Consider the following 15,460-nt stretch of genomic DNA (forward strand, 5'->3'; position numbering starts at 1 on the left):
AAGAATAGATTAAATGTCAAGGTTAATGTGAGGAGGTAGAAAGTCCAGCTGTACAACATAATTCTCTGATTTTGAGAAATAAAGAACAAGGACAGGAAGCCTTGGAGATTATATATGTAACTTCTTATTAGGGTGGATATGCTTAAATGTTATGACATTATGATTTCGAAAGTGCTTAAGATTTTCATATTTGGGAAAATGGCAAAATGCCATGTATGAGGTAATGTGGGACTACTCTTAGGTTTCATTTTTCTTATTCTCACCACTGAGTGATGTCTATCAGTGGCCCTGTCTGTTTTTGTAGCTGTTAAACCATTCTTCTTAAATCCTACACAGCTAGCACAAAAGAACTCTTTAGTACGTGTGATAACGGAGTATGACCTTTAATTTATCACAGTACTTCTTTCAGTATTTTGTTATCTGCTTGTCCCTGTGGCTTTTCATCTCTTGCTGTTGGTGTTTGATATAATATTCCATTCTCTTTCCATTAGGAACCCACCTGCATAGAAAGGCTTAGGGAAGAACGTGTAAATCACTGTTCATTCCACATAGGCAATGAGAGCCAAAGTTCACAAGGTTACCTTTATGTCTAACTAATGTGATGGAACGCTATCCAAAATAAAACATTTTGAGGATAAGTAGCTAGTAAGAACAAGTGCTTCTACAAATCTTTTTATAAAGGAATGCTAGCTATTGTAATGTCCCACACAGCAGAGAGACATGAAGGAAGAAATTTCTTAAGCCAGTGAGAAACACACTAAGCTTCTAATGTCTTCCCCAAAGCACTGTTGAACTCAGCAGTAGGCAGCCTGTGGCTTTTTGTACCCAGCATCACAGTAGTCTCACACAAAGATATTGTTTAACTGGATATACAGGGCGCTGCTCCGCGAAAGGAGCCGGGGTGTCATCTGAAGCATTAGTCATGAACACAGGGTTGCCCCACTTGAGCAGTCTGTGCTCTCTCCGGTGTGTAAGTTAAGTGGGCTGACTCACTTGGGTTGTGCCACCCTCTCTTGCTATAGCATGGCAGTAAGATACTGCATTTAATGTATAGAAAACACCCCCTTTCTTAAATAAAGGGAACGGTGGAAGCAAAATTGAAATATCTATAAATATAGTATTAACAATATCGAATCAAAATTTGGAAAAGATTTCCCACAATCCCTCCGTCCTACACAAATATTTTCATTTTTTTGCATATTGCCTTCAAATTCTTGCCAACTTGCATCATATTTTATTTAGTAGTTTTACATGTTTCACTTTGCATGGCATAAATATTTTTAACCATTTTATTCATGTTTGCAATTAGTCTGAAACTAAATGCATTCTATTAGAAAATATATTTATTTAAGAATAGATACAGGGATACAGGCTTTATGAAATTCAAGAGATAAATCAATGATCAACCTCTTAGGCATTAATATTCACATTATAACACATTTGTATCTAGTTATTATTTGAATAAAATGTAGATTCTTTGTGATCTGGGTAAAAGCTTTCCTATTCTATCACACCTTCTTTGTCTTTTCTAATCCACTATTCTTTCTGAACTTCTGTGGCAACTACAGTGTCAATGGTGGTTAACTGTCTACTTATACCAAGTTATCTATTATGTTAAACTTCCATTTAACTTTCCTTATTTTGTTCCATCCCTCCCCAGACAAGGCTCTTCAACAGTAGGATCTATGTGATGTATTAATGTATGTCTGCCACAATGCTGTCAGGGTACAAAATCAGTGCTTAAGTATTGACTTCATCGAGTCAGATTGCTTTCCTAATGGCTAGCTAAGATACATATTCTAAAGAAACAGGGATTTGACTACTAGAACTCTATAAAGAAGGGGCCATGATATATATCTAGAAAGAGTAGATGTGGATGCATGCACTGAGTTATTGATGAGTGGCATAAAAGCACTGGATTCCTGGAAATGTGTAAAGGGAAAAGCAGAGATGAGAGATGAATAAGGAAGAAAAAAGAAGGAAATGTGAAGTCCAAGCAAAATTCAGTTTAACATGTTGCAGTGTTCCATCTCTCTTCTTACAAGCTAATGAAGTACAGTTGCAGTTTGACTCATGACTGGGACCCTCTCTCCTTTTCCAATGTGTCTCTGGAGAGGGTCAGCATCAAAAAAGCTGTGAACTTGGTAGATTCTTATATGTGGGGTTTGTCTTATAGGTCAGAGGTAAAGACAAGGGATGCCTGGAGCATTTTATGTCTCAAAGGGCTATGCATGGAAGGACATTGTTATAAAAAAGAAGAAAAAAAAGGAAATTAAATACTGCTCCTCACTGGGGCCTCAACTGTAGTAGATCTTTGATCACTATACTCATGTCTGCTTCACTATTTGATCTATAAAATAGGGATGATAAAAAATATCCTCCTGATGAATCGTCAAGAATTTTGGGAAGGTTGTTGATTTTGTGTGCCAAAGACAGCAATCTCACCCCAAACTTTATAAGACAGTACCTTTATAGACACAACCATGACATTTTCCATTATACAGGAGAGTGCCGTAAGGGTTAAAAGGAAGATGCTGGGCCTTTATGACTCAGGCTGTTTGAGACATTGATTTAATAACTATTCCATAGAACAGTTTTGGAGTCCATTTTTTTTTTTTTTTTTTTTCAAATTGTTCCTCTATCTGTTATGTATGGCCCCGCACTGGTTATGTCAACTCTTTGGGCCTCAATTTTTCCATCTATAAAATACAAGATACTTATCATCTGGAAGCAATATGAGGAGTAAATGAGATAACCTATATAAGCAACACATAAAAGCCACTGTGTGTGTGTGTGTGTGTGTGTGTGTGTGTGTGTGTGTGTGTGTGTACACACACACATAGTGCTTTTATATATATGTGAACAGATGGACTGGACGACGTGGTCTCTGCTTGCAAAGGAAACTATAATCTAGGATCAGTTTCATGAAATAATTTCATCATGATTCTAGATATTGCTACTAAGTGTTGTAAGAACGCATAATGGAAAGCAAAGCTCTAGGCTAATTTGATAGAGGGATAGGGGTCACAGGGAATACTTTCTTGAAAAACACATAAACTAATATTTATAGGAGAAATAAGTTGTCCAAACCCTGACACGTGTGTGTGCGCACATGTGGGGACAGGAGTGTAAAGGAGTACCCAGAGATGCAAGAAGTCCGTAATGCAGTGAGAATGACATCTGCAAAGAGGATTAGCTTGATTAAAGGAATTGAAAGAAGTCTAGAGTGATTAGAATTTACAGAGTTAGAAATAAGTGGTTCAAGACGAAACTGGAGAAGTAGGTAGGAGTCAAACAAAGGCATATATTTGTTACACATGCATCTTAATGATATAGCAAATAGTGTAATGCACAATATCAGTGTTTTCATTAGATCAGTTATATTTTTTCACAGTTTTGTTCCTTGAAGAGTCAGTGGTGTTCAAACTCCACTTATTTGGAAAATTACCGTCTGAGTTAGGTAATACTGTATTTTATGGTTTGTATAACTACCACCCATAAAACATTTAGTAGGAAGTTATATGATAATGCTGCTTTTAAAACTAGAGTAATTTTACAAAACAATGTTAAACTTCTACTTTGTTATGGGCCGAGGCATATCCAAATGCCATATTCTCATCTAAAAGCAAAAAATCTAAAAACAAACTGCTAATATTCCCTGGAAGTATACAGAGCATTTCAGAATCCCTTTACACTTCCTTTCCCATGTTAAAAACTCAGGAAATAAGAAGGCTTCAGAAGAGGAGTATCTTTGTTTTTACTTTCATGTTATTCTGGGAAAATGTTGGGTTTATAGTATTGCTTTTCCTTATTTTTTCCAAGGATATTACTATGTCATATCAAAAATTAACACTTTTATTTATAAAGAGAAATTACACATCCAGGGTGAAGATCTATGAAAATGAGAGGAGAAAAACTATGTATTAGCAAAATTCGTACAGCTTGTCTCTACTAACCAGTAGTCATAAAATATGATTATAATTTTCTGAGTCCCACCATGAAATTTAACTCCAAGCTAAGGATTTGAATTTTATTACCCCTGCTGCTTACTTTGATTATTTTCAATTACTCGTTTCCTTTAAGTCTACTGGTTCATACAAAATTAATACGCTATAGTGTGACCAAATATTATTAGTTGGAAAATTAAACTATCTGGGATTCAATCAAAATAGAGGATGCTACACTCTAAAAGTGTGAATGATCAGATTTTCCTTATTATTCTTCACCCCTGGAAACTGTTTGAAATATCCATTACATTTAGTACCTTATACTGAAGTGGCCACTTCAGTGAGAGCTTGCACCTATCCATCAGCTGTAGCGGCGTTACTACAGGCTGCCCAGCCTCTTGGCAAAAATACTGAATCCTTCAGCTGTAAAAGGAAAAATAAACCCAAACTGTACATACTGTTTCATTGCTTGAAAATTACTTCAACAGAGACATGTATGTCACTGGGGGCATTTTTCATGGAAATACCAACATATGTAGTTTTACAAATGAAACTAACTGGAAAAAAAAGAAAAGATATCAAAAGAAAAACCTCATCCCACTTTTATTAGGGTAAAGGAAGTATGAACCTAAATTATTGTCTTTCAACTATTTAGTGAGAAGCTCTGTTTTCATGCATCTAACTTATGTTCTCTGTAGACTAGTTGATTTGTATGCTGTTTAAAAAGATGAAATTCTTGTGGGAACCTTTTAATAATTCCAAGGTAAATAGGTCTTTTATAAGTGGGTAATTATTACTTTATCTTTACCTCTGACTTAGGGAACTTGAAGATGAAAATAGCTTCTCTCCAAGTTTCACCTTTGGTTTGATTTAAATTTTCAGATACATTCCACTTGTTTTTAGTCTCTCCTCTAAGTCTAAGCCTGCTTCATTTGACCATCCACAAAATAGCGGTAATGTTTCTCTACCCCAACATGTTTTGTATTAGAGTGCAACCCTTGCCAAAGAAAAGTTCATCAGAAATTATATTTCTCTTTGACCTTTCCCAATTGAGTTGTTATATTGCATTTAGACTTTCAATGTATATCAGACATAATTAAATAAAATGAACAAAATCATACAATGTCGTGCATATTTTACAAATACCACTTTACTATGAATTTGTAAAGAAATAAAATGCATTTTGAGCAATTTCTTAAAATATGTACCTCGATTACCATTTTCCATAGGCAGTTTGTTAATGAAAATCATGAAATGGAGGCAAAATCCAGGCTTATTCCTGGCAAACCTAAACAATCTGAACTATTTTACACGCAATAATAGAAGGGGTTGCGGACACGTGTTAAAAGGCATTGGCACTGAACTCTAGATGTGTCTTCATTTGGTTGACTATATATATGTGTGTGTGTGTGTGTGTGTGTGTGTGTATATATATATATATATATATATATATATATATATATATATATATGATTTTTATTCTGAGCACAGCACAGTCATTAGTTTTTATTCTAGTAGAAGAACAGTGAATTTGGAGGAAAAAGTCAACATACATTGAGTTGAAGTTAACACCGTCTGATTTCCCATTCATTGACTCAACAAAGAATAACGTCTGTCCTTTAATTTTAAAATAACATTTTTCAGCCAAAAAAAAAAAAAAAAAAAAAAAAAAAAACAATATATATATATATATATATATATATATATATATGCTCTCTGAACTAGAAGGCATGTGACGTTCATGGGTTATGGGCTTATATAACCCCATTCAGTGGCTACCTTTGTTTTAAAATTATCATGCCTTTTTAAACCCTCTCAGCTGCCTACTCTATTTTCTCTTTGGTGTTGTTAGATGACCTTTTTGTTACACATTAGGAGTGTATATTTCATGTTTTTGTTTTAGCTGAATCTCATTGAGGATATTCAAAAGATATTGTTGACCTAAATCAGCCATGTCAGTCATATTAATTGTTGTGTGAATGCTAGTCAAAGGTATAAGGGAAAATTGTATGTTTGTGTGTGTGTGTGTGTGTATACATGTGTTTTTATGTACTCTTTTACAAAGTCATTCAAAGAGAACATACGGAGCCTTCAGCTTTCTTCACCTGTCTTTTTTAGACTTATCCCTCTAATTCCGTTACTAATAATAATCTGTTTTGTGACACGGGACAGTTATTTTTAAGCAAATAATGAGTTGACTGTATGACTGTTCAAATCAGTAACAGTCATTAAAGAAGTAAAATTATAATTTAAATGTGTGATGTTTCCTTTGGAAAGTACAAAGGAAAGCTTAGTCACATGTAGCGTATTCTCTGAACACAGTATTTGCTTTTTGTTTCTTTTCTTATGAATGTTGTTAGGCTCTGAGGATGAGATAGTGGTGCCAAAAAAAAAGCTATCATAATTTAAAAAAATGTTTCCTTCGCTGCTTCAATACACAGATATTTTGCAGGAAGTCATATGATAGATATTGTGCAAGCACTGAAAATACAATAAACACTGCACACAATACCTGACCTCATGAAACTTCATACTTTACAGGGAAAAGATTTATTGAATATGCACTTATAAATCGATGCTTGTTTCTAAAGGGCACCAGGTAAGCATATATTCAGGTGCCCTAATCTAATTTGGGGACAGCAAGGAAGACCTTCTGAGGAAATAATGCTCCCATGTTTGGCTAAGGCAAGATGAGAATGGGGTGGAAGTGAGAAATAGTACTTCAAATAAAGGGAGCGGCAAGTATAAAAGTCCAGAGGTAAGAAGGATAGCTTTAGAAGAATTGAAAGAAGTTTCATGCGAGTAGAAGAGAAGAGCAAGGCACTGTCAGCTATGAGATGGGGCAAGGGAAGTAGGAAGGTTCCAGATCATGGAAGTCCTCATTTGGAGTTTGAGATTTTATCCTGAAGTCAATGGAAAGGCTTCTATAGACAAGTGGCATGATTAGATATTGGCTGTCATGTGGAGCATGAGTGGGATTTATTGCTGAGAGGATGCAGAGAGGTCTGTTAGTATACTGAAGTAGTAACTGAGCAAGAGGTGATTGGCATTCTAGATCCAGATGGTATGTGAGGGAATAATGGATCATTTCTGTTGATGGGAACACTCCAGCATGAAAAACAGTTTGAGGAGCCACCTAATTATAAAGTCATCAGGCGAGTGTGAATTGAAATGAGTATAAACGGACAAAAGAGTCCATACAGCAAAGAGCGTGTGTCTTTTTAAAAATATCTCATGTTTGCTTATCAAGTTATGCACATACACATATTAATTACACGAATCACATATAAGCCCAAAACACACATTCATGAATAATCACATTGGCCTAAGCTAACCAATAACTATATGTGTATGCAAGAACACAAAGAAGGACACAGGTTCTGCACACTTAAAAAAATGAAGTTAGGCTTGGAACTTAAGTTATTTGTACCCTTGTTTTTGCTTTTGTTTTTAATTATAAATATACCAAAATATATTCCTGTAGGAAAACATATTATTTTATAACATTTTAATGATTGCATAATACAGAGAAATCCATGTAAATATTTTTATTAAACTTTATAGTTGGTTCTACTTTGATATATACATTTTAAATTAAATGCTAATGTATGATGTATTTTCAGTCATACATATACATTCAAAGGACAGACTCATAAGATCAAATGATTGTTTTTTTCTATTTCTCTAAAAGTGTGCAGCCAATATCACAGTGGGTTTATTGTTATAAATATACTGTATAGTAAATCTAGTGTAAATTATTCTAAATATAAGAAAAATCTGTATCTATTATCTTCCCTAGCAAGATGGTCCATCCAGTCTTTTCTTGTGGGCATTGCTAGTATCATTCGGTGTTTCTTCCACCTCTAATTCCTCATCTGAGCTCTTGCCAAAATGTCTTAGCTCAAAATTCCATATTTTAATTTTCATGAAATAGAAAATGTCTTGCAGTATACATGATTAAGCACTGAGATGACAGCCTACATGCTTCCTAAGTGCTTTATAGATCAGGAAAATACTTATCTATTTGCAAGCATCATTCAAGGTCAGTTTAAACCGTGTTTCTATCCGAAAATTTTTTGTTCAAAGAAGCAAGGCTCACACTTAGTTCAGATCTATGAGTAGAGACCACTCTTTTTCCCTTAAGCTACCATGCCTTCTTTAGAATAGCTTAATATAAAAGCAGGTATCTGAGTATGTAAAAACATACATTTTTTTTTCCCAAATTGTTTTACGCTTCGATATGTTAAGCTTTAAATGAAACTGAAGGACACTCAAATAATGTCACTTTTGTCAAAGCCTTTTCCTATAATAGTGTATTTGGATGATGCAAGATGTAGTCTCTTGTTATGTCCAAGTGATTGATAAACCAATTTGTATGGAATATATAAGAACTATTCAGACTCTGTGGTTTCCTTAAATGAGATGAATACACATTTCTATTTTCTGAACAGGACGTAAAGTATACTAGGCCTATTTTAGATGCTTCAGTGTGCCAAAGATGGTATTAAGTTTGGTGTTCATAAATTACTAATCTGGAACAAGAGGTTGAATGTATTTTGAAAACTTAAACCTGTTTCACCTGAACATGTTTAACTAGTTAATAAGAAACATCAAAAAGACAAAACCCTGAGATCAATGGTCATTTTTTTGTAAAGCTATTATATGCTGTTTAAATTGGTTGTTCGGGTCTGTCTATAACATAAGTTTAATAACCTAGCTCAAATGCAGATTTCTAATTTTCAATTAACGTAGGAATAATTTTGTTTGCTAAAATAAAATAAATGAATGAATGACAAGTCTGAAACATGAAATGTTCTAGGTAGAACTTTTTAAAATTCCAAATTTCAAAAAATCATGTGGCAACTGTATAGCTCAAGCTTTAAGTATTAACTTTTAACCTTTGACCTTACAGATTTTAACCAATGAAATGTCTCTTTAAACTTTAAAGGAAACAATGATAACGAGCGCCTGGCGATTGCTAGACAGCGAATTCCATATCGACTTGGTCGAGTAGTTGATGAATGGCTACTCGACAAAGGTAAAAAACATTGATTAAAACTTCAAATAAAAAAATAATTTGAACATAACCAAGTAGTACTTCATTGTAACACTAATAAACATAAAAAATAAATTTTCCGTAAAACTAAATTAAAAACAAATTTAAAACAGTAAAATGTAGATAGTAATATTTGCATACCTTGTATAATAATTTCTATACATTTTTAGACGTACCAGCTGTTTAATAATCTTACCCTGTTAACTTAAGGTTAAAGGGACTGTTAAATATAATCCACTAACTCAATCTATGAAGGTACTCACAGCAAGCATTAACCCAAAATGATAAATCATTCATAGATTACGTTACATGTTCCAGCCTCTAAATTATTAACTAAAATATATGTAGTTCTGATATCTTTATTATGGTCCTGAAAAAACAAAACAAAACAAAACAAAAAAACTCTTGGTTTAAACTCTAGGCATCTTAAATAGTGGGCAATATGGATTGCCGGTCAAAATGAAGTCCCTTTAACGTTTTCAACCTTCTAAGAGCATTTGGGAACAAGCCCTAATTAAAACTGAACTTAAAGTTGTGTGCATGCTTTTTAAGAAAAGAGAGCAATCTGCTAAAACTGGATACTCAATTTAATGATATTGGTACTGTTGCTGAGGATTGCTGTTTGATGGAAATGTGCCATAATTTCTCCATTGGTTTGTGTATCATTCCTGAAGCCGCTTTTTACATCTGAAGCTATTTTTTCATTCTGTTTTGTTTTAATAGACTTGCTGAAAGACAATCAGAAAAATAGTTTTGGAATTTTTTATTTTTATTTTTTGTCTCTGACATGCTCAGTGTAAACCATGCATTTCTTTTCAGTGTGATTGCCGGAAAAATAGAATAATTCAAATAACAATGGACCATTGCCTTCAAAAACATAAATGTTTCTAAAAAATAGCATGTAGATACCTGTGGCCATTAAGTGAATTATGAAATTTTTACCATGAATTTAAAATTAGAAATCAGCTGCTAGAGATTACTTTCTGCCAGTGGTAATTTTAGAATGACAAATACTTGAAATGGTAGATATAATCACATTTTTAATTCAACAATTTACCCTTAAGAGACCAATAGTATAAGATCTTGAGATAAAATGGAAAGGGATCCACTAAAAATTGATTTACAATACATATACTTGATTGGTCTTTTAGCAAAAGCACTACATTTACAATCAATTGAGAATTTACAAGTATTTGCCAATGATTATGCATTTCATGGACACCTCATTTATCAGCAATGAATTATGAGTCAAATGCCTCTCTTATAGTTTATTGCTCTCATTATCCACCCCATGAAAGATCTGTTTTATCATCCTTTGTAGAATGTAGAGTTCACAATCAACATTTTTGCATGTATGTAATATTATTTTTACAGGGCGTCAGCTCACAATCTTCAATAGCCAAGCAACCATAATAATTGGCGGGAAAGAGCAGGGCCAGCCCTTCCAGGGCCAGCTCTCTGGGCTTTACTACAATGGCTTGAAAGTTCTGAATATGGCAGCCGAAAATGATGCCAACATCGCCATAGTGGGAAATGTGAGACTGGTTGGTGAAGTGCCTTCCTCTATGACAACTGAGTCGACAGCCACTGCCATGCAGTCAGAGATGTCCACATCAATTATGGAGACCACCACGACCCTGGCTACGAGCACAGCCAGAAGAGGAAAGCCCCCTACGAAAGAACCCATTAGCCAGGTGAGTATGCGGATTTCATTCCTTCCTTTTGGACCTGTGATTCTGAAAGAGGGCTTTACTGCCGAAGTGTCTTTTCTAAAATGGGATTGTTTCTGAGCTCAGGCATTACGACTTCCTTTGACTCTTGCTTAATATAATGCACTCAGTTTAACTACGCTATGTGTCTATGCCGTTGATTTGAGATTTGCGGGCTTTTATAAACTGCTTTGTGTTGGTTGGTTTGCTGCTTGCTGATAGCCTTCATTAAATAATCTTGGTCTAGCCCAAGCTGAGGGGATTGTCTGCAAATTACATAGGGTTTCCACTGTTTAAATTAAGTGAACAAGTAAATTAATGAAGTATTTAAAAGGCCCTGTTTTTTTTCAAGTTTGACACTTCATCAAAATAAAATAAAAACAGATCTGTAAATCTTAAAAGATAAATTGCAAAACTTCTATTGATTTTGGAGTCTTAAAATTTTGAATTGGTAAGCATGTGGCTGTCACGGTGAATAATAGGGTTTAGTATCTATAAGAAAAGCACTGTTTTTCTGAGGACAGAGACTCAAAATATGGTACTTAAAAACTGTCTGTGGCTAACATATTTTGTATGATATACGGGTAACTACTGTGACCTAGAATTCACGTCAATGAGCTTAATTGTTCAGTCTTATGTCTACTATTTTTTATAAGTAGAATTTTAAATGTTGAATTTGTATAACTTGGAAGTGTATTGATTAAATCAAGATATTCTTATTGATTGCCTAATGTGTATCAGGCATTGGTTTAGGTATTGGAGAATTTTCAAAAAAGAAAGAAAGAAAAATCAACTACCCACCTCATAGAGCTCACATTATATGAAAAGCTACCAGAACACTGTTGAAATGCTGTTAAATGCTAATAGATTCCTATTGACATTTATAACCTTTGTACATATTCTGTTTTGAATTCTCTCAGGATTGTTATGTTCACCTTGGTTCAAAATTGAGTGTTTCCTTTTGTTTTATTTTTAATAGTGATTGTCTTCGGTAGGTGCCATATAAAGCTTTCCCAAATACATTATTGTTACTTTTCTAGAAACCCACATTCTAATGAAGCAAGAATGACATGGTTTATTTTTTTTAATGCTTTTACTTCAAATGTTTGAACCAGACCAAATGTCAGAGTTAGAAAGAGAGTAAAAAAGGTTAATTCTGTTGCATCAGTACCCTATCTACTAATTGACATAAGTTTACCAGAAAGAGAAGAAAATACATTCTGATTTTAACTTTGAGTAGGAAGAGGTGGGAGGAACAGACAGAAAATGTCCTAGGTGAAGGGAGATGACCAAACAATTGTAAATTCGTAAGTGTAGTATTGGATATATGCACCTACTGTGTTTCTCCTAAAATAAGACCTAGCCGGACAATCAGATCGAATGCATCTTTTGGAGCAAAAATTAATATAAGACCCGGTCTTGTGAAAAACATAGTATATGTGGCATTTTCTCCTCTCTCTGTCCCTCTTTCCTCCCTCCCTCTCTCATTTCCATTTGGCCACAACGTAAAATGGACAGTCTTACAGGATGTTTATTAACATACATTGATTGATCACTCTACATGTTGCATACAGTGTTTGCACACTGACGATACATTATCAACAACAAACAAAAACCCCTGCCCTTACGGAATATACATTTCAGTGAGAATGTGTGCTTAGAGTATAATTATTTTGTCAGTTTTCTCTATCTTGTTTGGGCTTCTAAGATTGTTGATAACAACACTTAACCCCTTGGATACTTTTGACTTTAGACAGATTAATGCATACCCAATAGCTCCATTTGATATCCTTTCCTGATACTTCATTGATGATTAGTTATTATGATTGTTGTTTATGGTTATTTAACAATAATCAAGTTAAGGTGAATTGGATACAGGGAAAATGAAACAAAAAGCAGTTGATAGACTATTTCCTTTATATAAAATAATTCATAAGAAGACATTCTATAATATTCTGAGCTGAAAATGTTCCCATGAATAAAATCTGAAAGAACCAGATGTTTTTCTTAGTAGTCTTGTTTCATCATTAATGAAATTACAGTTGCCAAAGTTCCTAGGTAAATCAAACATATCCCAAAATAAGGGGAAAAGAATGATCAGCTCTGTTTTTATGTATTTTATCAATTTGTAACTGCTATATGTTAAGAAATTGTGTGGTTTTTTAAGAAAACATGTAAAATAGCTATTTCATTTTCAAGTTAAACACCTACAATTGGAGAAATAAAAGCTTATGCATTGTATAATATTAATTAATGTAAAGCAGTTAACTGCCCATTAATTGCCAATGAACAGACTTTTATTATAAGCTATTACATGTTTAAAGACAGCAGTGGTTTATAGAAGCAAATGATCTAATCAATTAGTAATTACTCAGTTCGTTTGAAGGGCTATTGACTTAAACAAATGATTACTAGGTTCATTAAAAAATAGATGTTAAATTTTTCGATTTTTAACAGACCAAATACAGGAAATGGATAATTTGGATTAATATGTTACAAACATTCAATTATGGAAACAGTATCTTCAAGTTGGACTAAGAGTTTTTAAAATTCTCTTTTATAATGGTATATATATGATTAAAGATTATATATATATATATATATATATACGTAGGGAAGGCGGATCTAGTAGGGAAGAAAGGAAATTTTTTTAATTTTTAATTTTAATTTTTATTTTTGAGTAACACAACAATTTGTTCACATTTTCTTGACCTCACAATTGAGTTTTAAATTGCCCTCCAACTACAAAGATATAATTGATACATTTAGAATTTAAAGTGTGTGTTCCTTAGAATTGTTAAAGTCTTGGAAGCTTAAATATGAGATTAATTTGTAATGCTAATTCTAGGACTGTAATCTTAGACTCATTTTTGCAAGTTGGATGCAGCATCTTCCTTTAAACCCTGTCTGTAGTGGCCATAGCTGCCTGCTTTCATCCACTGCCTCACTAAATTGTGGTCTAGGAAGGGTCATTTTATTTTTCAAAAAGCATACTGGACTGTTTTCTCAATCAAAGTATATTTTCCTCAGTGATAATAATGAGCCACTTTAGCTGCAATGGCAATGTACCTTGGGGTGATTGCATGTTTTAGAACTATGGAAACAGATTTTTGGTCAAGCAGGATTAAATTGGATTCATTTCAAATAGATGAGATGAGGTTTTCTTCAGCCATCCTGCAGGGCAAGTAGTAGGGGAGAAATTTATTTTCGGTTTTCATAGAGTCACAGAATATAAAAGACTATTCATCCCATAAGATCTTGTTTACATTGCTACTTAAAAGTAAAAGTGCTTTAAAAAGGAAAAAAAAAACGTTTTTCTTCTCTGAATGATGATCAATTTTCAGTCTGTTTACTGTAGAAAGATATGATTTATATCACGAACGAATGGGTGCCTTTACCAACCCTTGTGATTAAATGGCTTTTAAAAAATGTAATATAACAAGATTCATAATACCTTTTTTATGGATTACATAAAGTTCATAAAATTTGTTTTATTTAAAATATTTAATATATAAATGTTTCCGTAAGGCCCACTCATCTAAAAAAAGTGAAACTTTCTAGAAGGCTAAAAATTGATAGTTTAAAGTTCTTCAGGATGCTGAGAACTTCTGGGGTTGGGGCAGGACTGTCACGCAGGATTTAACTGCTAAATGTTCCCTCTTCTACTGAATAATCTAGCAATGTTTTATGGATAGATACATAACTTCATGTAAATAAGTAAAAGTAAGCAAACATGCAAAGGGCAACATTCACTCCCTTTGGTTGCCAGTCTATAAAGAAAGTTGAGGAACTGTGCTGTTTCTTTGAAGATCAAGATTGTGACGTTTCTTCTGATCTATGTTTGTAGCACATTTTGTGATTTTCCGGTTCTTTCCTTCAAGAATATTTTACATGCATTATACATATTGTAGAGAATATGGATCCATAGCAATGCCTTTTACTTCGAGGGAAAGAGCACATTAAATCAGGAGACCTGGTTTTCATGGTCCACGCAATCAGTACCTCGTTGTGTAACCTGGACAGATTGGTTTACCTCACTGTATTTTGAAAGCCTGCTACCTCTCTAAAATAAGTGGGTTGAACTAGGAATCTCTTGAATTGTACTGAGATCTGAAATTTCACTGACTCTCGTAATGATGCTCTTAATTAGGTCTTCTGATGATTATTTAATAAAGCATAGGTTTCATCCTTGACTTTTATATGGGGTGGTAGCCATTCATCTCAGTTGGCCTGTCTAGTCCTTATGTGCACCTGGTGTCCCAATATATTTATTAATAGTATCCACCTTTGACCCCCTAAGCATCCCATTTTGGTCTGTAAACTATGTGGCAATCTACTTGTACAGAACATATAAAGTCTACTTTGCGGGAAAATCATACTTCATAAGAATAATAAATAGTTTTCTGTCCTTTACATTCTGAGCAGAAACTGACGCTGGTATCTTTACCTAGTTTCAAGAATATTTAACCTTGTTCATCTTCTTTTCATCCCATTTCAAAAATCCTGAGACAGTAGAGAGAAAAAGGCTTTGAAAGATTCTGGAGTTTGACTGGAGAGACTATGTTTGCAACTGTTTGTAAGAAATTATGGAGTGGAACAGAATCGATAAACATGAATGAAATGTATTGGGTCAAGTCTATGGTTCCAGTTAGGCTTTTCTTCAGAGGGGAGTTAGCAGATCTACTCAAGAAGAGGAACTACTGAGGATTTAAAAACATTGCTAGGTTGTCAGAGACATGTATATTTCA

The 15,460-nt window shown here is 33.9% G+C and overlaps 1 protein-coding gene across 32 annotated transcripts in view; it reads left to right on the forward strand.

The window, feature by feature from the left end:
* Positions 1-15,460, forward strand: part of NRXN1 (neurexin 1) — a 1,058,790-nt gene that overhangs the window by 920,754 nt on the left and 122,576 nt on the right. For 17 of the 32 annotated variants that reach the window (XM_074331970.2, XM_088796171.1, XM_088796173.1 and 14 more), the window contains one exon: positions 10,378-10,697. In XM_074331970.2, coding sequence (XP_074188071.2) covers positions 10,378-10,697 — 320 coding nt within the window. Of the gene's footprint in view, positions 1-8,895; positions 8,986-10,377; positions 10,698-15,460 lie in introns of all 32 variants that reach the window. The other 15 variants (XM_088796166.1, XM_088796167.1, XM_019719268.3 and 12 more) reach the window with 1 other exon arrangement.

Source organism: Rhinolophus sinicus, chromosome 2 (genome assembly GCF_057876585.1).
Source record: "Rhinolophus sinicus isolate RSI-liver-muscle chromosome 2, RSI-T2T, whole genome shotgun sequence".
NCBI classification, from domain to species: Eukaryota; Metazoa; Chordata; class Mammalia; order Chiroptera; family Rhinolophidae; genus Rhinolophus; species Rhinolophus sinicus.